The sequence below is a fragment of the Hippopotamus amphibius genome, chromosome 10 (assembly GCF_030028045.1).
Source record: "Hippopotamus amphibius kiboko isolate mHipAmp2 chromosome 10, mHipAmp2.hap2, whole genome shotgun sequence".
Taxonomy (NCBI): Eukaryota; Metazoa; Chordata; class Mammalia; order Artiodactyla; family Hippopotamidae; genus Hippopotamus; species Hippopotamus amphibius.
The window spans coordinates 48,078,750-48,103,212 of record NC_080195.1 but is presented as its reverse complement, the minus strand read 5'-3'; the positions used below and the strand labels follow the sequence as shown (position 1 = coordinate 48,103,212).

At 44.1% G+C, this 24,463-nt stretch overlaps 1 protein-coding gene across 5 annotated transcripts in view; it reads left to right on the top strand.

The window, feature by feature from the left end:
- KALRN (kalirin RhoGEF kinase) overlaps nucleotides 1-24,463 on the top strand; it is a 653,746-nt gene that overhangs the window by 452,672 nt on the left and 176,611 nt on the right. For all 5 annotated transcript variants that reach the window (XM_057696213.1, XM_057696214.1, XM_057696215.1 and 2 more), the window contains one exon: nucleotides 2,975-3,077. In XM_057696213.1, the coding sequence (XP_057552196.1) occupies nucleotides 2,975-3,077 (103 nt within the window). The remainder of the gene's footprint in view (nucleotides 1-2,974; nucleotides 3,078-24,463) is intronic.

Here is a 24,463-nt window from a genome sequence, read left to right as displayed (position 1 = left end):
TGAGGGTGGGGCAACCTTTGCTTCCCTGGGGCCATGCATGCTGCAGGCAGCACCCTCTCCACGACACCCCACTGGGTTCTGCTTAAGAGGAGTCTCCTCCTCTTTAGGGATCTCACCCGTTACTGTCAGTCACATTCAGCAGGGCTCTACAGGGCCCCTGTCCACTGATAGACACTGTGCTGGGTGCCCTGGGAAGATAAAAGAAAGTGTAAGATGAGTGCATTTCCCCAAGAACCATCTGACAGTCACGTCTCACACATGGAATAGTTAGACAAGAAGAAGCAGGACCACCCGCAGGGACAGGAAATGCTGCAGGCATCAGGGAGAGGGGACTTTGGATTAGTGCTAGAGTGAAGTGTCTGGGGAAGGCTTTGGGAAGGAGATGGCTGTGAGTGGGGGCTCTCTGGACTGGCTAGAAAGCCAAAGGACTGTAATGGGAGGGGAGGTGTATGGTGGGACTGTCTCTGCAGCTCTTACTGCAACCCCCCAGAGTCCTTACCTTCATTCCTCTGAGCTAAGCAATATGATTGGGCAGAAGAAGACTTATTTTTTATATCTTCATCTCTCTGGGCCCTTCAGAATCCCAGTTTTCCTAAGACCATGGATGACTGCTTAAGTATTTCTTTCTCAAGTCTCCATGTGACAGTCACCTACAATGACTCATGAAGGGCACTTCAAGAGAAAGTATATAAAAACTTCATATCAATTTTGGGAAAGAAAAAACAAAAGCAGAGTTCTGGAGGTTGTGGACATTGGTGACAACAGGCTATCCTCTCCTCTCCTCTCCTGTTCCTGAATGGAATCACTTCAGATTTAGTTGCCCCTTTGGTGCCAACCAGGATACACAAGCTTGAGGGCCACCAGGGGAGGTGCGTGCCAAAAGAAGGGTGTGGCTAAGGCAGAGAGAGATTCCTCCAGGGAGCAGGAGCCCCAAGACCAGCATGGCCAGCATAAGGTCCCCTCTCAGTGCTGAAGGAACAATTACGCGTGTGTTGCGGAGAGGTGGTTTTGATTTCAGTTACCTGTGTCCGGAGTCCAGGGAAGGGACAGACTTAGTTTAGCACTAGAGACAGACCCTGCTGTAGGAAGCCCCTGCTTCAGTAAAGGAGAGAGAATAGAAATAGTCATAAGAAACTGAAGGTCCAGGACCGTGATGGGAAAGGATATTCAGGTGAGGTGGTCTAGGGTTACCTTTTTCCTACAGTAGGAGAGTCTGAGCATCTCTAGCACATGGGATGGATATACCTTGGAAATGCCACACAGCTTTCCTCGGTCGTTGTCCTGTGTTGAGAGGATGAGAAACCTTGGCAGACTCTGCAGCGAACAGCCAGGCATTGTGTTATTTCATTAGCTTGGCTCCCTGCATATGGGGACAGAGTTTACGGAGGAGTGGCTTGGCTTGGGGAATACTGCCTACACTCCTGGATGGGCTTCCCACACGCCAGAGCTGACTTCAGCTGGAGTGGACCAGAAGGGCCTGCAACAGGCCAGGATAGTGGGAAGCAGAAAGTACAGCCAGCTCTCAACCGTCTACAAATGGTGGGGAGCGCTGGTCCAGATAGCTAAAACAACAGATGATGTAGAAGTCTTTTACTTTTGGTTTTGAAATGCATCACATAATTTCTTTTTACAGCAGATTATCCTTCCTACGAATGTGTGGCTTATATTATTGAAATAAATTGGCCTTTCCCAAGCCCACAGATGGTGGTGAGAGAACTGCTGACTTAGAAGTGTTCTAGGTGGGAGAAAACACTTTTTATGACCAGCAGACCCTATGTGTGTACACACGCACCGCATGTATGCCCACATGCACACACGTGTCCACATGCACTCACGCTCCAGACTGTAATCGTTTAGACTCTGAGGTGGCTTCCGTATATGGGATGTATTACCCACGGGGTAACACTCTCAGGCAGCGAGTTCCCATTTCCCCTAAGGCCATACTTCCCCATAAGCAGTATCAGGGGTGTGACTTTTACAAAGAACTCCATAGGGAGAGCTGTCACTTCCTGTGCTAGTTTATCCAACCCCTGGCTCACATCTCCAGTTTTTCCTGACACAGATCCTTCAGCCTTCATCAGTTCCCAGGCATCTCTTCCCTTGGCCCGGGCTTTGGGTTCAGTGTAGGATTGGGACTCAGTTTGAAAGCTAGAGAGTTGAGGGAGCATGTGAGTGGGACAGCTGTGTGACCCAGGGGCCCAGGAAGGGGTCCAGATGCCCGGAATGCACACGAGAGCCTGTCTTATCAGATGCTCAGGAGCACAGCTGGCTCAAAAGCTGCTGCTCTTATCTTTGAGAAGATGCCTTGGCCTTCTGTGTTCATAAGAAATCATCATAAATAAGCATGAGCTCAACAAGACCCACCAAAATGAAGGCAATAAACTCCTCCTCCAGACCCAGGAGTTAAGGGTCCGACGTCAGGACCTTCCCAAGGATAATCTTCCCTGGAGAAAATATCCCACCGCATTTTCTTGAGCAAAAGAAACACAGGTCAAAAAAACATCTTCTCAGTTCTGTTCTTTTTATAAGCTAGCTATAAACCACCCCCACCCTGTTATATCAGACAGAAAATCTATTTGAATACCCTGAACTCTGAGATTGTTACAGATGACCCAGGCAGCTGGAGAGAAGCCTAGGCTCTAAGAAGGACGTGCTTCTCCCTACTGCCTTTTATAGACCCTTTCCTAGTGAAAATAAGTAAATAGCTGCCCCCTCTGCACCAGAGGAGTTATGGAGAAGGAATCATTCTGTGTTCAGTTTTCAACATAATGATTATGTATTTGCTAAGTGCAAGAAAGGACATCATTGAAAATCACATGGGGCTGCTTCCTTTAGTGGGATAATTTTAGATAAATCCCTGCTAAAAAAGTGCTAAGGCTCTGCTCTGCCAGCCCAGCTGGAAATCCTTGTGTGCTCTAAACCCACAGTCGTCCCCCCCACCCCCACCCCTGTTGTTTTTCTCTTCTTCCTGCAGGGATGGAGTGGAGGATGTTGACAGCCAGGGGGATGGGAGCAGCCAGCCAGACACCATCTCCATTGCCTCTAGGACCTCTCAGAACACAGTGGACAGTGACAAGGTAGGACAGTGCCCCCACCTTCCTTCCCCAAGACTTACTGGCTTAACCACCCCTGGAGAGTTGCCCCTGGAGGAATTTCTCCCACGGTGGAGCCTGACCTCAGGAGCCAGTGGTCTCTTTGTGCCGGCCAGAGGGGAAAGAGCAGGGCTGGAGGAGGTGTGTCACAGCGTGGAGATCTTGTCTGAGGGGACAGGAGATTGAGGTGGCTAGCCATGCCTCTCATGTTGTGAGAGTTGAGCAGAACTGGCAAGGGTGAAGAGCGAGTCCAGGCTTCCTCTCCTTCTGAGGTGGCTCGCCAGCGCTGCTCGGACTGCTCTGCCTTCTGGGAGGCTGGAACTCAGGGAGCTGAGGCTGGGCTAGTTTCTGGAGACCTTAGGGGCTGTGATTGGCTCATCTCAAAGTTAGACCAAGACCATGATTTTGGGAATGGCCACAGAGATGCTGGTTGGAAGGGGCCTCCTATCCCAAGGGGCTCTGGTGGAAATGATGCCCTCCTCTGGCCAGAGCGCTGGGGCTCAGTTCCTGAGGAGCGGAGGACCAGGAAGTGGTGTTTGAAGCATCGTGGAGGGATGTAGTTGTCTCAGGAGAAAACCTTGTCACTTGCTTGCCTACATTTTAGAGCAAGTAGGCAAAAGCTAGCAGTTCTGATGGGGAGCCAGAGAAAGGAGAACGTAGCAGAGGCTCAGTGTACTTGCTCAAGCTAGGGGAGGAATTCAGCAGCTTGAAGGTGCAGCAGGGATGCGGACGGTTCTGTCTCTGACCCTGTTCTCATTTGCTTACCTCAGGGTCGGAAGAGTATGAGATGATCCTTTTCTGAATACTGGGGATTTTATTAATAAACCTATGGGTTTTCAAAGACCATTTGGCCCTAGTTTCTAGACCTAGTATTTTGGCCCTAGTTCTTCAGCCTCAGGCAACAGGCTGTGTCCTTGCTTCATTTTAGTTTTCTAAGTTAGGTGCATTTTTTAAAGATAACCTGCATTCATTAGGATTTTTCCTAATTTTTTTTTCTTACCGGGGGGAAAAAGAAGACTATGTCCCCCAAACCTCCTGAGATCATGGTGCTAAATCATGCTCTAGACTAGTGTGCAAGGACACACAAGGTAATTAATTCTATTTGACATCATGCTTTCAAGTTTCGAAGCCATTTTTGACTATCAGAGTGGATATGGAAAATTGTTTTTTTCCTACTTGTAAAACATACAGAGAAAGCTATTTCTGTACTTTCCTTTCTCCTCTGATCTGTTGTTTAGAAATATAACCTAGAGTGTCCCATGAATGAGAGTGTTTGGTTTTAAACAGTCAGTGAGTGGTGAGTGAAGGGCATGTTTCCGTGTTCAGACATAGTAGCCTATTAGTTCCACGGTCTGGGGGATGCCTCCCCTCCAGCTGCTACTTTGTCTTCCCGGCAGCATTTGGACAGACGCCTCTGCCAGAGGCCGTTGTCTTGGGAAACCGTGGGCTCCAGCCTTTCCTTGTCTTCTGGCAAGGTGAGTGCGGTAGAGTACAACACCTCTGACAGCAGGCATTTCTTTGTTAATGAGGAACCCTGCTACTTACACATTATTCACGAGTAAGAAAAATGACGCCCAGAAAGACTGGGTGACTCATTTAAGAAAATCCTCGTATTGAGTGGAAAAGCAAGAACCGGAACCCAGGTCTCCCTGATTCACTGTCACGTTTTTCCCTCAATCTCAAAGCACTGAGCGCCCAGGGCTAAGAAGCACTCAGCAGGCTGGCCCTTCTGCACATTGCACAGAAACCGCAGTCACATGTTTGTGAAAAAGCACCCACCACATGCCAAGCTCTGTGCTGGATACTGTAGAGACATGTGGACTCTTTGTTGAGTGTGAATCCTTATTTGTGTAATTTTTGTTGCATGTCTGTCTCTGTAGGCGGGCTCTTAAGCCCAGATGAGGGCCAGGATTGTGTCTGTCTGTGTCATGGCTGTACCCTCAGCACACAGCACACACGGATGCTCAGGAAGTACCTGGGGAATGAATGAACGGAGAGGGCAGGGAACTCCGGCATGAAGAAGAAGCGAAAACAGGTGGTCTGAAAGCAACCAAACATACAAATATTGCATTTTAAAGTATGCTAAGGAAGCGTAGAAGTTTCCTTACCTGTAAGCAGAAAACTGCAGGTAGTGTTCCCGGCCTGTAGGGGCCTTTTCAGGCCTTGGGAAACATGGGCAGCGGGTTGGCAGATGAAGCAAGATTCTGTGTTCCAACACGAAACCTGGTAAATCACTTAGAAATAGTCAAATAAAGGGAGGGCCTGTCTGTGACCATGCACTGTAATTAGAATGTTCTTACTCTTCTAACACTGAGCAGTGAGATCAGGACAGCCATGCTGTCCCTTGACCTGCACTGTCCTTTGTCAGAGAAACCATTTTTTGGTATCTTTGAATTCATAGATGTTATCAACAGTGTTAAATTTCCCCCTATCTATACCAGAAGACCGGAAAACTGGTCTCCATTGGTTTCCAAGTGGTCAGGTGAATGGATTCTGAAGAAGAGAAAGAGAAAATGGGTTGATTCAGGTAGGCTGAGCCATATTCAACAGAAGGGCAAATAGGGTGGCTGTGGGGAAAGGATGGGGAGAGACACCTCACAGGGATCAGGGTCACTTTATTGGTGAATTTCTAGGAAAGGCCTTAGGCTTTCTCTTCTAATCCAGAGGAGTGAGAATAGTAGTACTGTGGGCTGGGTACATGGTAAATATAACCACTAAAGGGCCATGGCAGATGGCCTGGAGGAGCTATAGGGCCCCAAGGCGCCTCTGCGACCACCCTGTGTGTCCTTTGTGTGCTGGGGTGGGGCGGAAGGAGTGTGGACACACCTGGGTTCAGATTCCAGCTCTGGCACTTCCCCTCTTCATCCCTTGCATGAGTTACTGCACCTTTATTTCCCTACCTGTAAACGAAGATAATACCCATCTCACTGAGTCCTTGGGAGGGTTAAGAAAAATATGTTTAGTTGGCACCTATCAGACATTCAGTAAAGGTGAACTTCCCATGCTTATTAGAGGGGAAACAAGTCTAGATGCTGTGAGTAAGAGTGCATAATTATTTAGCAGGCTGAGGATCTCTGGAAGTTGTTGAGTAGAGTTCTGCCCTTCGGGTCCATGATTCATGAACTGTAAGGTTTTTTTCTATACTAGACCTAATGGGATATAGCTGTAGTTTACTTGCCTATAAATAGAACAACTTTTCTCCTCTTCCCATTTGTTAGCCCTTAGAATCTAAGACGTATCTCATCTAATAACTTGTTATTTAGCATTGGCTCGTGGCTTATTTTATTATCTATGGGTTATGATCCATTACTGTCAGGTATTTCATTTTTATCTTCAGATTATATCACCTTTGGCCAGCAGTAACCCCTATGGCTTTAGATATTTGAAGACAGTTGTCTTGTCTTTTAATCTTTTTTGTTTAGAAGTCCTCAGTTTCTCCAACTGTTCCTTGTATGAATATATTTTCAGACCCTTCCAAATCCTGGTTGTCTTCCTCTGGTTTACTCTAGTGTGTAATGATCTGTATGAAATGGGGCCTCCAGAAGGGCATGTGGTACCTCAGGTGTGATCTAACCGATGCAATTTTAGCTCCTTGTTCCAGAGCTAGTATGCCTGTCCTCCTCCCTGAGAAGGTTCGCTGCCTCTAGTGGGTGTACAGTGCTGGCTCATAAAATCTTGCCTGTTTTCATGGACTGCCCTTAGTTTGGCAGGTGACTTAGTAACCTGAGTGTCAGACTACTTAATATCAATTAGGTTTTCTCTTGTTTAGTTCCGGCCATATTCCAGTATGTTTTGAATATAAATTATTCTGTCCAGTATGTCAGCTGCATTTCCCAGCATTATTGGCTAAACATACCTTTTGTGGCTTCATTCAAATTCTGACTAAAAAGACAAGATGGAGAGCAGAAGACCAATGCCTGGCCCCTCCTCATTTCCCACCCAGGTTTTGACACTTGGAACCCTCCTTGTCTGACTCTTCTTTCTAGGAAAAGGAACTCCTCCACTTTTCTCTGTAACAGGGAAGCTGGGATTGCTTGTGGTAAACCCTGCCTTGATGAGGAATCAATCTAATATTCCTAATTCTGCATTAAACACTGACAAACCAACATGGGTGCCTCAGTAAATAGCATGAATAACTTTCCCCAAAGTTGATTTTGTTCAGCTCCCAAATGGGTCTGCATAATTAGGTTGTACCTTACCCCGTGCCATGTAAAAGTGTCATTTTCCTGAAGGCAAATGGATGTGGTTACTTTGTTCCATAGAGCTCTGGGTCTGAGCCCCTTCCCATTCTGTCCAGAATATGCTCGTGCTACTCTGGGCATTCCACTGTAAAGACTCTTCTGCTTATACGTGTATCGAGTGATGGAGCTTGGCAACCACACTTCAGAGAAATCCAGAATTGTAGTCAAGCAAGGCTGAGTGATGAGGTGGCAGTGAAGAAGTGTCTTGTCATTGAGCATGATGGATGTCTGCCAAATGATTACCGGCTAATGGCACAGGAGCAGCCATCTGGACGGGGACAGTCCCTGTGCGTGTATAATATTTGCCATTTAGACCAGGCCTGTCGGAGACACTCAGTACATGCTGAGTGAATTGAACATTACAGACTCCTCCTAGTAGGGATGCTCTCCATCCAAAATACACTGTAAATTTCTAGACACACCCAGGCTGGCTGGAGACAGGGAAATTGAGTTGCCGGTGCTATTCTTTGCAAAAATTATAAAAGAAAGAACGCTGCTGAAACACCCCAGGGCTGGTTGTGATTTGAAGGAGGGATTTCAGAAACAAGCAAATGTGATCTAAGGTGCAGGGTGGGCTGATGATGGCAGTGTGCTGAAGGAAGACAGGGGAATGCCCGAAGAAGCCTGGAGATTTCAGGATTTAACTCAGAAGTTTTTTAACTCCTGTCTGTCATGACCAAGACTTTGTTTTACCATTTGGGAAGAAATGCTGTAAAGTCAAAGGATTCCTACAAGGTCACTCACTGCAGTAACAGGCCGCCTCTTACAAGGGCAGGGCAGCCTGGCAGCAGAAGCCTTCTGGGATTGGACTTCTAAAGAGCCTCACTTGGTTTATCACAACCTGGTAACCCTGACACATGCACTCTGGGAGCACAAAGCAGGCCGCTAGGTGCAAGGGCTGTAGTCAGAGAGGGTCCAGCCCCTGCATTGGTGCTTTGGTGAGGTCCCAGCCCCTGAATTGGCCTAGTCCATCTCTCTTCATCCATGCTCTGTGTTGAGGGCCTACTTGCTCCAGAGCAGGTGGTACTCTTCATGCAAAATAAGACTCTGCCATCCTTTGGCTTACTTTCCTACAGGGAGGAAAGGTAAAGATCCAGAAAGAGGAAGGATGGCATCCCTAGTCTTTTGCTAATAGCATCAGAGATAAAAGCCTCCTAGGTTTTTCTTATAAGAAGAAGTGGGCTAATGTTGCAATTGGAAGAACTCAAATTAAATGTAAGAAATTAGTTTCCTTGTAAGGATTAGTGTTGACAAGGGACCAATGACCGAGGGGGGAATATAGAATCTCTTCATTTAAATGGGTTCATAAATAGAAAAACCCTCCAGAGAATCAGGATGGATATAGAGTTTCTTGGGAAGAAGGAGAGCATCCTGGGTCCAATTCCCTAGAAGCAGAGTCTGAGACCAAGATTCTTGTGCGTGTAATTTATTGATAAAGAGTGTATTTTCAGGAAAAGGGGCAGGAAACAGGGCCCAGCGCAGGAGCTAAGGCAAGTGTGCATCTGGTTTCAGCTGGAGTGTAGCGCAGTCTGCTTCCTCGTGGACCTGGAGCCTAAACTGCACCCAGAGTTTGCCCCACCTGGAGGCAAGGGGCCTGGCCTTTTGTGATTACGGAGAGCTGTTAGCAGCCAACATGCATGAGAGTTGGGGCAGGGGAGCCCCCGCAGGAAAGAGGATCTGAGGGGGCTGCAAAGGCGTCTGCTGCACAGAGGGAGGGGGTGGGTTTGGGGATCAGGCATGGATTCAGTCCCTGATTGTTTACCGGTTGCAGGACCTTTAGTGGGTTTTTTAATCATTTCATGCTTCAGTCTCCAAGTCTGTACAGTGAAGGCAGTGATTTCAGCTTCCCAGGATTTTGAAGGACTAGCCAAAATTCTGTATGAAAGAGGGTGTGAAGCAGAGGAGACATGCAGTGGGTAGGTCGCTGTCTGGGTGACTGTAGGCAACTGGCATGCGAGAAAGTAGACAACATGCTCCTGGAATTTTAAGGGCCTACAGATCACTGCCTTTTGCCACTAAGGAGGAAAACCAAACATCTGGAAATATGGAGACTCAGCAGTGTCAGGACTAATAAAAAGTCACACGATGGAATATTTTTCACTTAACAAGTTCTTAAAAACCCTCAAGATGATGCAGTACACCAGCAGGATGTAACTTGTCATAAAGGAAAAATGTACAATGAGCCATATCCCTAGATTTGTGTGTGTATAATATACACAATTTCATGAGATATTTGGGTGAATGACCTCGGTTTTGTTGCTACTATTTTAGTTAGACTAGATTAAATAAAATTATAAAAGACATGCTTTTCTAACTCCCATATCTATGTTAATATACAAGAAGGTAGAAATAACCCAGAACAATAGCTAATAGCTATATTATAAAATGTATTACAACATATGATTGGGTATTTGAGAGAATACAGAGAGACCACTGGTACATTGAAAAACCAGAGTTTTTGTTTTGTTTATTTGTTTGGTTGGTTGGTTTTGTTTTGAATTTACCTTCAGACACATCTAAGTAAGACAATTTAATACAAGTCTACTCAAATATATCCAAAAGAATTTAATGGACAACTCAATACGTACGTGAGGAAGTCCTTGGCCTTAAAAATAAATGTTTGAAATAATTTGAAAAAAGATAACGTTATTGATCAACCTTAAAAAAAAAAAAAAAAGCCTTCAAGATGGCCCACCCAAGGTTGAGTCTGCAGAATAAGATTGTGATAGTGTGTGACGTTTAGCCATGGTACCTGGGCTGGTGACCTATCCGCTGGAGATGCAGCCTGTTAAATGCACTGTTAAAAGCTAGGGAAAAAAATTGTGAGGGGCCTCCAGGAGAGAGTCCTCACACTTCTGTTCCTCTGCCCTGCGTCTCAGGGCCTAAAGTGTTTGTTTAGTGGGAGAGGTTTATGTTGCCTCCTATCTAGTAACAAAGTACTTTCTAATCCTTAAACAAATACCTTTAAAAACTATATAATTGTACTCCTCGTCCCCAGCGTTTAGAAGGGATGTATGTGAAACCTAAACTGTAATCTTGAGTCTCAGTCACACCCCACGCCTGACAGTACCGTGGGTTGGAGTTGCTGTGTGAATCCCAGGTAGAGGTATTCTGGTGTTCTCAAGAACTTGGCAGTCACTCCCGAGTAGGACAAATGCCATCTCCACTTTAAGGTTTTAAACCCAAATTATGATTATTTTATTTATTTATTTATTTTAGTCTTCTGAATAATCCAAGTTCAGGACTGGGTTTGAAAATAACTTTTTTTCCTAGTGTAGTTCCTTTGTTACTTTGGTCCATGTGGGTGGGGCTGATGGCGGCAGGGAGCAACAGAGATTCCCTCTGGAGAGGATTCCCTGTCCTCCTCTCTGTGGCTGCTCTGTCACCTCCCAGAAGCCCAGCTCCATCCTCTCCTGAGCGACGTTCAACACAGGACTAATGTGCTGGCTCTTCAGAATGAAGCTTTAAAGTGCAAGGAGCTGAGGTCATCGGTTTTCCTCCACATGAAAAGTTGCTCAAATAAATGACTGGCTTCCAGCATCGCCCAACAGTGTGAAAGACACAGCCGAGGTTCACGGGGCAACATCTCTCATGAGAGCATTATTTTACTTAATATTTGACTTATGCTCCAGAGCTTGAAAACCTCCCTGGAGAGGCCCCCCTGTACCGTTACCAATCACCTGAAACAGCAAATAAGCTTCCTAACACACGGCAGCTTGCTGCGTGCAGGCAGGCCACAAGAGGCCTCAGCGCGCCATGCCGCACACTTCTCTTGGTGTCTAGTGGTAGCATTGCGCAACTGTGAGTTCCAGAAATAAGGAAACTGCAAAGAGTGATTTGCCGGTAGGTTCGATCTCTATGTGATAGCTGCAGGGGTGGCCAGAGGCCAGATTTGACTTGGGGGTAAGTTTGGAATTTGGAAATACAGAAGCTCAAGGAAGACTGGAACCTGAGAGATCCTCTAGCCCTCTGTCTCCATCCTGATTAAAGGAAACAAAGTGACCTGCTCAGAGTCAAAGCTAATTCATGGCACACCTCAGACTCAAACCCAAGTCACTCTCCTGCCTGTTCAATGGGATTAAAAACAGAGTACTTTTGTAGTAACCCTGATAGTTTAGATTCTAGAACTTTGTAGCAAAAAGCAAACTCAATTTTTACTGGCTTCTCCTCCAGCTGCCTCTACACCACCATACCCTGGCCCCAGCAAATCCACAGCAACCCAAAGTAAATTACAAAGTGGTTCTGTAAGCCAGTCCAGTGTCTCCAGGGCTGGAATATGGCAAAAGGGAAAGATAACTTCTTAAGTGTTAATGCCTGTCACAGACTCTTTGATACCAAGTACTTGTGACTCATATAGTGGCCTTGATGGGAGTGTGAGTCTGCCCCAGACAGAGTCTTCAAGCCTCTCAAGGCAAATTCCCAGTCGGGTTCTGAGAGCTTAGCAGTGAGCCCTGTGGCAAGGCTGATACCTCCCTCTAAGCTGCGTGGGAGCCGTGAGCCTCCAGAGCCAGCTCAGCCCTGCCGCAGCCCAGCACAAATGTAAATTCTATTTTTAAAAATTTTGGTGGAAGGAGAAAGCAAACTTGAGATCAAGCCAACATGTTAAAGTGGATTAGCTGGCAACAGTCCAAGGCAAACAAGACTCAAGTGAGTACCCCGCCGGCCGGACACAGTGGGGGTAGAAGGGGCACGGGACGGGGAGATGGCACTTGGGGAGGGGAGCAGGGCCAGCTCAGAGGCTATAGGCAGCGAGAAGTGGCCGCTCTCAGGGCAAGGGTTTTTCTGGAGTGTTCTGCACAGATTTCTTGGCTTGTCAATTACCCTTTTTTCCTTCTGTGTGAATTAGAACGTTCTTTTAGTGAAGAACTAGATGACTGAATCTACCTTCTTAAAGCTACTGGTAAGAGGGAAACAGGTTGTGGGAAATACTGTTCTTAAAAAGTTGTGTTACTGGATGACTAGGAGTGACACCGGGAGTTTTGGTAACTGGAGGCAAGCTCTTCTTGTGGGTGTGAAAATTAACTCTTTTAGAAATGTCAAGTAGAAGTATTGCTAGAAATGAACGTCTGGAGCCCAAAACAGTGAGATTATCATGGATGGGGTGGGGGAAGGTGGCTTTGGAGTGGTGGCTCTGCTTAGCTGAGCTACCTTCCCCCAGGCATGCTCTGACGTGTTTTCTGTGGCCATAACATAGGAGTCTTTGCAAAAGCCTGTTTTGTGCACAAGTGGATAAATATTACCCTGTTTCTTTACCTTGACCTTAGATTGAAAATACTTATTTGGGTTTTACCTGCCTGGAAGCTTAGCTTCACTGCCTCACTGCTGGTGACGGCTGCCCATCTCTCTGCCGTGATTAGTGGGATGTGGTGGATACTTGATGGGGATGGGGAGACCTAAGCATTTGTGGCATTGGGGTGAGATGATGTGATCCTAGTGCCAGAAAGCAGGAGCTTGTCAAGAGAAACATGTTTGCCTGTCCTCCGTGGTGGCCTTCCACGAGGAGCAATGGTGAGGATGGGACTCTGGCTCAGGGTCTCTCCCCAGGCTCCAAGTAGCAAATGCCCAGCAAGGGGAGTAGCCTGCCTCTGCCCTGATAGCTCTTCCTGTTGAGAGAAAGCTGCTGAAAGATGCAGAACTGTGAAGACACCCATTCCAGGTGTCTACTCCCTAGTTTCAGCCAGACCCTTCCCTCTGCTCATCAGTGTTTTCGTTCTTCTGCCACCATGTTCCACGTGGGTCTGGCTCTGGTTGTGTTGGAGCAGTCACTGCCTTGTTTCAGAGCTGCTGGTCAAGGTTCCAGCCTCCCCATATGTAAGGCCTTAGAGTTGAGTCTTCCAAGTTCAGAATGTTCATCTACTGTCATTGTTATTATTATTAATGCTGTAATTGATTCTGCTTAAAATTGCTGATTGCAGAGACATGTATACATTGATTAGAAGATCAGGAGAGCTCTTCCTCTAACCTGCATGGCCCCCGCTGATGCTGGCTGTGGGTTGTTTACTGAGGGCTCCCATAAACATTGCTCTCTGCATCACAGGCAAAAGCTTATACTCTTCTCTGAACTTTATGATGTACTGAAGGAAAAAACAAACAAACAGGCAGGCTCTGTATTTTTCTGTCTCCTGTCTCCTGCTAGCTGGTGACCTTTCAGCTGCAGAAATTGGGTTTAAAAAGTTTCACTCTTTGCTGTTACTCACTTACACACGGATGATAGTCTGACAGTGAGCACTAGAGGATATTAAAAATCATTACCTTTTCTTTTCCTCGTGATTTTTTAAAAAGCGTTTTGGCCACACTGCACAGCATGTGGGATCTTAGTTCCCTGACCAGAGATTGAACCCGCACCTCCTGCTTTGGAAGTGTGGAGTCTTAACCACTGGACCACCAGGGATGTCTTCTATCCTCATGATTTTAATGTATGCTATCTTTTTATATCACTGATTAATTTATCAAGCATTTATTGAGCTCCTACTGTATAGCAGGCGCTATTCTAAACACAGAGGATAAGGCAGTGAACAAAATAGACAAAGCACCTTGGCGGCCTCCTTAGAGCTTTCTCTTTTGTGCTGACGTGAACCTAAATACGCTCAATTTCGAGGTATTTAGAATGCATCGCAACTTCTATTTGTGTGTGTGTCTCTGTCACTGACAGCATTGCCACTTTTATCTTAAAAGAGTTCAGCAATTCTTTTAAAAAGATTACTTGGGAGTTCTTGAAGGTAGTCCCCCAATTTTTAATTTCCTGAGTTAAAACCAGAAATCAAACCAGTTAGATGTCCTGCCACCATCGGCTTTGGGCTGTAGTTGCAGTCAGCAGATTCCTGATTAGGGAAGGTTACCTTCATGGCAGGAGACATTCCAGACAAGGAGAAAAGATCAGGAAGTATTCACATACCCCCCAAATATTAAAATTACTTCTATCTCATAAAACAGGAATATCAAAGGAAAATTGTTCTTTTAAAGGGGGGAAAACTGTTATGATGGTGAAGATGAAGGATGTGAGGGGATGAGGAGTGGGGAATAGCTTGTTAAATGGAGTTACTTCAAATTGTAGAATCTGAAATTTGTAATACAGAGTCTAACTCATCTCCCTACACCACTTGACCCCACAACCTCCCAAAACAAGAACAGTCACAATTTTTATGCCTCTTTACACACAGGCTATTAAGAACCTTTATTGTATTTGTGAAAATTTTATTGAAAACTCCTCAAAGAGAGAGATTTTTATATGTTCTATACCATTAGATTTAAGACAATACTTATGATAGGGGCATATAAAGTCCAAACCACTAGATAGGTTATGTTATTTAGAGGGTAAATAAGGAGGCACTACCATTAACACTTGATCAAGCCAAAAAATCTGTTAACAGAGAAGAATGAAATTAGCTAAAGGCAAAAATAGAAAATTACTTCAAATATTTTGGTACACTGAATTCATTCTTTTATTCACCAGAATTTTATTGAGTGTCCACTGATGACCAGATACCATGGAGATTCAGGATATATAAGAACAACCTCTGTCCTTGTCCCAGAGTTTTCTGAGTTCACACCCCCAAGTGTCTCATACATGATGCCGAATAGGGTGGCTATATACGTGTTACTTGGAAGGAGACAGTTGTACTTAGCACTTCCTTTATGCTAGTTGCTGTGCTAGGCATCAGAAACTAGGAAGATGAATGTTAGGTGAGATACATACTTACCATACAATACGCTACATTTTGTAATGGAAATATACCCACTTTGGACAACAAAAAGCCTGGGAACCAGGGAAGGCTTTTTATACCAGAAGTGAAATTTGAGCTTGGCCTTGAAGTTCATCTTCCTTCTATTTCTCCTCCTTTGTATCAGTTTTTATCCCAGAATAATTATTCTAATCATGGACAGTCTGTAAAAAAGCTGTGCTGCTGATACATCTGTATCAATAGAAGTGTTTTGTTTTGATGTGGAATTAGGCTTTTTTTTTTAATGGCCTGTTAACTCTGATGGGAACTATTCAAAAGTTCCCTTAGAATTTTTACCAAAACTTTCTTATAGTTCCTCATTATAATCTAATTAAACCTGTTTTTCCTTAAGCATATGCGGTGAAGTTTTTTTAAGTGAAATTTTGAGGCAATAATACATGATTTAAAATGTGGGTATTTTTCCAGAGATATTATTTTAAAATATAAAAGTTCACACTTATTCTTTTTTTAAAATGTTTAAACAAGCAGTAGCATAAGATAAGTACTGTTTTATACTTTTTTCCTTGTAACAAATCTGGGTAGTTTCATAGCAGGACGTGTAGAGCTGCATCATTCTTTTTGATGGCTACAGAGTATTCCATTACTTAGAGTTCCATAATTTATTTAACTAGTTTTCTATTGATGGGTGTATGGGATGTTTCTAATCTTTTACCATTACAAACAGGTCTGTAGTCCTTGTACAGATAGTTTCTCCCACTTGTGAGTCATGCATATATTAACAAGATAACTTCCTATAAGTAGAATATACATTTTAAAATGTTGATAGACACTGTTAGATCACCCCCTATAGAAGCTAGACCAATCTATACTCTCTCCAGCTGAGTATGAGTGTCAGTTTCCCCAGTCCTGCAATCTAGTTATATCTTCAATATTTTTTATCTTTTCCAATCTGGTATCAGATACTTTAAAATAAGCCTTATTCATTATTTCTCTTGTATATATTTTGTTTGATAATATTACAATTATATTACTTTCTGAAATATATTTGAAATGTGCAGTATTTAACTTACACTATTACCTAATGAGAGTTATGGGCTTGTGTGATTAATTAGCTGTTATTTGTACTCTTATTTCTATGGATAAAATGCATTCCTAATCCAAAACATCTGGTTTGCATTAAACTTTTTAAAAAATTATTTAATGTAAAATATATGTGCTGAAAATGCATTAACAAGTACTAAACATGTGAATGGATAATTGTAAAGTGAACATACAGGTGATAACCACACAGGTCATGAAAGCGGGACATTGCCAGCTTTCCAGAAGCCCCGTGTCCCCTCCCAGGTCACAACCCTGTCTTCTCCCCAGAGGTAACCATTCTCCTGACATTCATAATAATACTGTCCTTACTTTTCTTTATTATTTTGCCTCCTATGTTTGTGTCCCCAAACAATATAGTTTCAGTGTGGCTGTCTTTAAATTTATGTGGCTAGATCAACACGCACACACTCTGTGTGTGTGTTCTCTCGCTCAACACTCATTTTTATGGAATTCATCCATGCTGAAGTGTGTAGTTGTTCATTCATTTTCATTGTTGTATAATATTCCATTGTATGAATATGCTGCAGTTTATCCATTCTGTGCGTGGGATATTTGGGGCCGTTGTGAACAGTGCCACTGTGAATATTCTTGTACACATATCCTTGTGCATGTGTACTTGAGTTTCACTAGGGTGTAAAGGTAGGAGTGAAATTTCTAGGTGGGAAAAAAAAAAGAAATTGCTATGTGATAGCAACTTTACTAGATGGTGTAATCTCTTTTTCAAAATGCTGATACCAGATTTCCACTCCTACCAGTATATGTGAGCTTTTCTGTTGGCCCACATCCTTGTGTATACGCGACAGGCCAGACTTTAAAAGTTTTGCAGATCTGATGGGTATGTAGTAATAGCTGCTTCTGGTTTTAATTTGCATTCCCCTAATCACTAGTGAGGTTGATGCCTTTCCATATCTTATTGGGCCTTTGGATTTTCTCCTTATGTCCCTGTTCAGTCCTTTGAGTAGTTATCTAGTGAGTTGTCTGGTTTTTTCTTATCCATCGTTAGGATTTCTTTATGTATTCTAGATATTAGTCCTTTGTTGGCTATACATATTGTAAGAATCTGCTATCACTCTGTGGCTAGTCTTTTCACTCTGTTTATTGTGTCTTGAAAAACATCTAATTTGACATTTTGAAGGCAGTACGTTTGTAAGTTAGAGACGTATATGGGGGGACATAATTTCTTACATTTAGTCCTTTAAAATAACAGTACATCATTTGTTTCTCCACAGAATAGTGTACCAGCATGGAAACTTTATATACAATGTAGGTTTCTGTCAATCCCTAAATTTACTCCTGTTTTAATAAAAGAATAAGAACTAGTTGACTTTTTAAAATGTTTCTGTTGCATTTTACTCTATTGTGTGACAGGTAATACAGTTAAAGCAATGAAGTGCATTAGAAAAAAAGATAATAAGGCCATTGGATTTAGAACTCAGTTGTCTGACAAACAGATCTAAGACTCAGGAAGGAAATCTTTCCATAGCAAAACTAAGCATCTATGCTCACAGGAAAGCCTCTCCAATACTAATTTTATATGTAATTCTTACCATCTTTGTCATCTAGTTACTTAGCCCCTAAGAAAATTAGAAAAGGAGAAAGTTACTTTTATATAGACACACTAATAGCCATGAAGGCTGAGCTACGAACTGCGAGAAAGGAAGCAGAAAAGCCCTGAAAGCAAAAGCTGATGGAGGAAATAAAACTCCAGTAGTTGGGTTCTGTTTAGTGAAGGTGCCAAGAGTGCTGTATGACTGGCATGTCTTACGGCACCCTTTGTATTTTGTACTACACCATAACTATTACTCATGTTGGTTTTTGTAATTGTCAACAGAAGGGGAAATTATGCTCAATGTACTTTGCTTTTTAAGAAGTCAGATGTAAAGATAGTCACAAAAAGATGTAAATGGGGAGAAACAGTTACTGTTACTGTTTACCTTTCACTGTCCAGAACACTTGATTACCCCAACAGGCACATTTTCCGAGGGCTGTGGAGAGCTGAGGTGACGTTGACTGTGATTTACGTTAGTGGAAAGATTGTGAAGGTGAAACTCAGCTCTTCTCAGTCCTAGTGATTGACTCCACAACACTGATCCTGCACTCCTTTGGGACTTACTGAGGGTCTACATCATCCACTCTAGTCCAAGTCACTGTCCTATCACACATGGCCTAAGGAAGAAGCCTCCTAATTGGCCCCCAGACATTCACTCTGACCTTCCTCCAATCTCTTCTCCACTCTGAGACCAACGTGGTCCTTTTAAAATGCAGGCTGTCTGCATCTGTGACTTCAAGCCCTTTGAGAGCATCCCTTTGCCCTTGGGATGAATAACAAAGTCCTCAACATGACCTGTGAGTGCTGCACGAACTGGACCTCAGCCTCTTCTCCTCACTGCAGCTACTCTTCCTCTTGTTTCCTGCCTCGTAACCTTTCTGCCCTTCCTTGAATATGTCAGTTTCTTGCGATCTCAGGGCCTCTGTTACCTCTGTCTGGAAAATCCTTTCTCGTCTTCTGTCACAGTCCATCCCTTTTGCTCTCTTTTCTTTCAGATCTTAGCCCGTCCTGACCCTCTGACTAACTCCCCTCCCCAAGTTGTATTTCACAGTGTTCTGTATTGTTATTTCTTGGAACCTATCACCATTTTTTTACTATTTAAGCATTTGTTTGGTTACACAGTTGCCTCTTCCACCAGATGTTAAGTCCATGAGGGCAGAGACACATCTGTTTTATACCCTACTGCATGGCCCAATCTAACAAAATACTGATTCACAGAAGGGAATCAGTCAATATTTGTTAAATCAATAAATGAAGACCAATAAACAGCAGGTGATGTGTTGAGCATTGTGGGTAAGAAAGAGAACTAGAAATAGGGAACAAATATTAAGAAAATCAAATTTACCTAGCTTGGGGAGATTAGAGATGATTCAGCATTAAACTTGACAAAGTGGGTAGAGTTTATCCAGGCAGCACTAGTATTGGCAGTGGGGAGGAAAGTCATCCTAAATGGATCAAACAGCGAGAGCAGGGACAGGGAGGAAGGAAAATATAGGATAAGTTTGGGGCATACGGAGTAATTATGCCTGATGAGGCGTGGAGTTTGTGAGGTGAGCTATGGGCAACAAGGCTGGAATGATTGGGTGGGTCAGATCACGGCAGATGCTGGACACCACTCAAAAGAATTTAGACTTTATTGAACAGCACCCAGGAAACACTGAGAGTTTTTTTCTAGCATGACGGTTACCGAGTTACTTTTATCTTCACCTTGACACATGACTGTATTTTTATTCTCTCATTCTTTCTCTCGACTTGGAAAGACTCTAAGGTTAACCTGTCCTCAGGCTCTGAATCTCATGCTTTGTACCCACCTCCATCAAGTACATCCATTCAACACCTCTTCTCTCCCTTTTGTTGTCAAGCACCTCCTCTCCCTCTGCCATCTCACGCCTCTTTGTTGCTTCCTGCTCCCTGCATTGGAACTTCTGATCCTTCTTTCTCCAGATCTTCCCCCACCTTCAACAATAGTTTCTGTTGCTTCCATTCTGATGTCCATGACAAGAGTTCCAACATGATATCCCTGAAGTGGTGTTACTCCTAATGACAGTTCCATAGTCATTGTCCATTCACGCAGCACTTTTTTGCACACCTACTGTGTGTCAGGCACTGTTGCAGGCTGGAGATGCAGGAGTGACACCAAACAGGCCCGTCCCCAGCCTTATGGACACTCAGTCCTGCTGCAGAGCCAGGAAACCAACAAGCAAAGATAAGACCAAGTAGTGACATAGCGCACACTGTTAGTGTAGGTCTTTCCAGTTTGATATAGGCTTCCCTCTGTCTCTTCATCAGAAAATTTTCTTTTTCTCTCAAACCAGCAACTTGGTTTGACTTCTCTCTTTGGGGCAGAAGCAGGATTTTCCAGATACCCAGGTTTGTATCTGTGGATCCACTTGAGGGCATATCCCCTGATAGCTGGCCTGTCTGTTGCCAACTCCCAAAGGTGATTTCCAAAGGGGAAAGGTCTGTCACATCACCCTGGTCAGGCCATAGTCTCCCTTTGCTTAAATTCTTCAAGTAGCCTCCTAAATGCCCCCCATTGCTTTCTGGGATTTTGCCCCTGCATTTTATCTTTTCTGCTGACACCAAATTCATCTTCTAAAACATCTCTTTCAACATCTCACTTGTCTGTTAAAAGCCTTCAGTAGCACATTTACTTAGGATAAAGTACAGCCCCATCTCCAAAGACATGCATATAGTTTTCCTTCCTACGCATGATCCTTTAGAGACCCTTATCTTTTATAAACACTATAACGCACTTACATTAGATTGAATCATATGAAACTGCTATTTTCATGGATTCAAAATGGTTGATTGACTATTGGCAGTTTATATGTTGCAACCTAATTGCACTTACCAAATAATTGGTTGCCTGTATGCCTCTCTCCCGTGTTACATTGTGAGTTTTTTGACAGTCATGTCTTGTTCTGAATGATGCTTCTGTCTTTACTGTCTGCTACAGCATCTGGCACATAGTAAACAGTGACAGTCGAGTGCCCCACTCATGTCGTGACCTACTCCTGCTGCTTCCATTTCCTGTATTGCCCACTGGCTTTACCTCATCACTTCCCACCCACGCCTCACTGCCAGCCTGACTCCTGCCTCCCTCGTGGAAATGCCCGCTACTCCACGTTAACCCCCCGCCATCACCTCTGAGCCGCCAGTAATGCCCCCCTGACCCCGTCAAAACCAAGTATCATCCTTTAACATCCAAAGCGTATATGCTCCACTTTGTATTTTCCACATTATTTAGCATGAAGTTGCACTCTTAACAATGAGTTGAAAGATGTCTGTTTCTGGCCCTTACTTTTCACTCTGGGAAAGGTACAATATTTCCAGCTGCCTGTGACATAACTGCTCTTGGATGACTCACTGCAGTTTACTCAACAGAACTGCAGCTAAGCTCATATGCCATCTCCCAGGTCTGCTCCTGGTCTAGTTCCCACCCACAGCTTGGTCTCTAAGCACCTCAGCTCTCCTCCATCCTCTATGCTCCTGAAATAACATTCCACTGCATCATCACCGTGATTGCACCTTCCTTAGCCTGGCTTTAGATTTTTATATAATATATAAAGCCTATCCCTAGGAGCTTCAAGAGGAGAAGCATGTCTCCCAAATCACAGCAATATTCTCTAGGACCTAGAGCATCCTGATAAACAGGCCCTTCCCCTGGTCCTGCCCCTCCCCTGGGTCCCTTGCTATCTGAAGACCTTTCCTCTTACATGTTTCCTGGTAGATGTGTGTGATTATCTTCACTAAAATACAATGATCTTTCAAATCATAATCACTTTTGTTAGTGTATGTCTAGCATATACTGCATCACTGTGTCTCCAAAATTCTCTCTCTGTCCTGATAGATGTGTGTCTGACCTCAGGAAGAATGTTGCTGGAACGCCCCTTCTTCATTATTAGAATGATCTCTGGAATCCCTTCCATCAGCACTTTGTGAGAAAGCATCTGCTTCCAGTTTGCTATTGTTTCCCATGGGTTAGTTTTTGTCTCAGAAGCTGAATCCTGAGACCCACAAAGACAGAGCTCACGTGTGATATCTTGTGTTATCGGCAGTGCGCTGAGATGGAGCTGGGCCTTCACAGAGGGCTTGGAAAAGACTTGTTTGAATATGTTTTATGTGTATAACTTCTGTTGGTGTATATTTATGAATTTTTATGTGTCTCTGAATGTGTTTCCCATATTGCTCTCTAAGAAGGATTTGTCTGCGTGGTTTGGGAGGCAGGGATAGCTTGAATGTTTTCCTCGGCCATCAGGCCCATGACTCACAAGCCAGTACACTGTGTGCTCCGGAGGCACCTGGGTGCCGCTGGCACAGGCGAAGAGCCTGCCTGAGCTGCAGCCTGGGGTTACTTTTCTTTTCCACCTGCTCGGGGTCTTCCTTTCTCCTCCAAATGTGAAAGGCTAATATTTCTGTTAAACATTAAAAGGAACATGGGTGTGTGTATATGTGTGTGTACTTGTGCTTCTGTATGCGTATATACATGTATTTGTATATACATATATGTATGCATGCATGTATGTATATATATATGAAGGAAATACACCAAAATGTAAATAGTGGTTATTTCTGAATGGTGGCTTTTTCCAAATTCTCTATAAGTCAAATTACTTTTATTAACAACAACAACAAAAGAAAACCTAATAGATGATATTTTTAAGGTTAGGACACAATTATTAGGTGGTTGCTGAGATCAACCCTCTGTGTGAACCAAGGTCAAAGGGACAAGCAGGTGCCTAGTAGGGAGCAGAGGGATGGACTCCTCAGCATCTCAAGATGAGAAAAGATGACCAGACCATGAATTTGGGCTGACTTGCAGGATGGGCCAAGGTTCCTCAAGGTTGTGAGCTGAGGAACTGGCAACTTTGTTTGGTTGTGAAGGTCAGGAGCCTTGGAGAGTGAAAGGAAAGAGAAGGAAAATGCGGGGCTTGGGGTGGGAGTGGAAGAGGTGGACAGTGAGTTCATCAGGGTTTCCCCCCAAACTTAGCTGTTTAGTAAAGTATGGAAAAGGTGAAGAAAAGCTTAAAATATACTTTCAAGTTCATGAAGAGATTTTATGAAGAGATATGCAGTGGGAGAGAGAAAAGGCAGACACGTTTCAAGTTCGTTTTTAACCCCCTGTGATTCCAGATGGAAGGGTTTCCTGACTGATCAGCATGGGGACACTGGGACCCGGGGTAGGAGGGATGGGTCACCTCTGCATGGGCGGCAAGGTTCCTATCAGCAGGTTCATTGTTAGGCCAACACACAGCCTCCCTGTCCCCTCCCGTCCCTCCTCCTCCCTCATCTCCCACTGTCTAAAGGCAGAGGGAAAGTTTCTGATAAGAATTCTCGGTAAAGAGACAGTTTCTAACCTTTCTGGACTTGGAACAAAAAAATTACATGAAACAAACATTGTCAAGGATGTTTCTCCCACACCCCCCAGTCTCATAGTTCTCTCCAAAACCTCCCTGAGCAGGAGCAATGGGAAGATGAAAAACAGGGAGATGGACTCTTCCTGCTGTGGCTGATTTCTTTCCTCTGGGGTGGTGTTCTGGAAGTGGGGACCACTAGCCTGTCATTCAGGAGGGGACACAGCAGAGCCTGGCTCTTTACCACCTCTGAGGCCTCCCTGCTCTTCACCAAAATTATCAGGAACCTCCTCACCAAGTTCCAGAGGCAGGGGCCCTGGGGTCAGTATGAGCAGCACACACACATGCCAGAAGCTGAGTAGGAAGCGTGAAAGAACAAAGAAGGTCACAAAAGTCAGTTTTGAAGAAGAACTAAACTGAAAATATGTTTCATGAGGTTTACATCTTTCCTGTCTGCACAGTTCAACATTTTTACTTCTCTGTACCTCAGTTTTTCATTCTGACGGTTACATCAAGGAACGTAACCAGTCTGGGCTCTAGTTTGAAATTTCAGGTGGAGAAAGGCTCTTTTAAACCAGTTACTAAGGGACTTGCAGTTCCCTGTGTGTAATGGAGGAGTGCAAACAGCAATGAAGTCCCCACCAAGGACACACCTGCCAGGCTACTGGGAGACATGCAGTCCTTGCCCTTGGAAGCCCCTGCTGTAACCGGGCAGGCCAAGAAAAGAGCAAAGGCTGCTGCTGTAAGAGAGCGTCCAGAACACAGACAACTGACAGTAGCAATTGTCTTTCTTCCTGAACTCCTACTATGAGCCTGGCGTTTTACGTATAATCTTTCATTCGACCCTCACAATTCTTCGAGGTAAGGTAAGTGTCATTATCCTCATTTTGCAGATGAGGAAAACGTAGAAGTCACGTAACTTGCCCAAGGTCACACGTCCAGAAAGTGACAGAGCTGAGATTTGAACCCAGGTCTTTCTCACGTCCGCTGTGTATGCTGCCTTCTGCTGGCCCAGCTCATGAATGAAAACAGTTAGGTGATTCAGGCAGAAACACACAAAGTCACATTTTGGCGCAAATGCTATCTTATCATGTCTCCCTCCTGACCAACTGAATGAAACGCACCTGAGTTAAAAAGCCAAGAATAAGGGGAGAAAAAGGATAAAAAACCAAGAATGTACTATGTTCCGTGTATTACAGGTGTCAACTGCTCACTGCTGTGCCTACCGGAACATGACACGAGTCAGAGATTTAGAGCAGACTGTTTATAAGACATGATTACCCAGGAGTAGTAATTCAAGCACATACTTGCCTCATTGGCTTACAGACCCATCAGACAGAAACATCTAGAATATATAGTCAACTATAGATGCGCTTAAAATATATGGCAAAATAGCTGCCTCAAATTCTTCGTGGAACAAGAAAGGCTGTAAATCTATAAC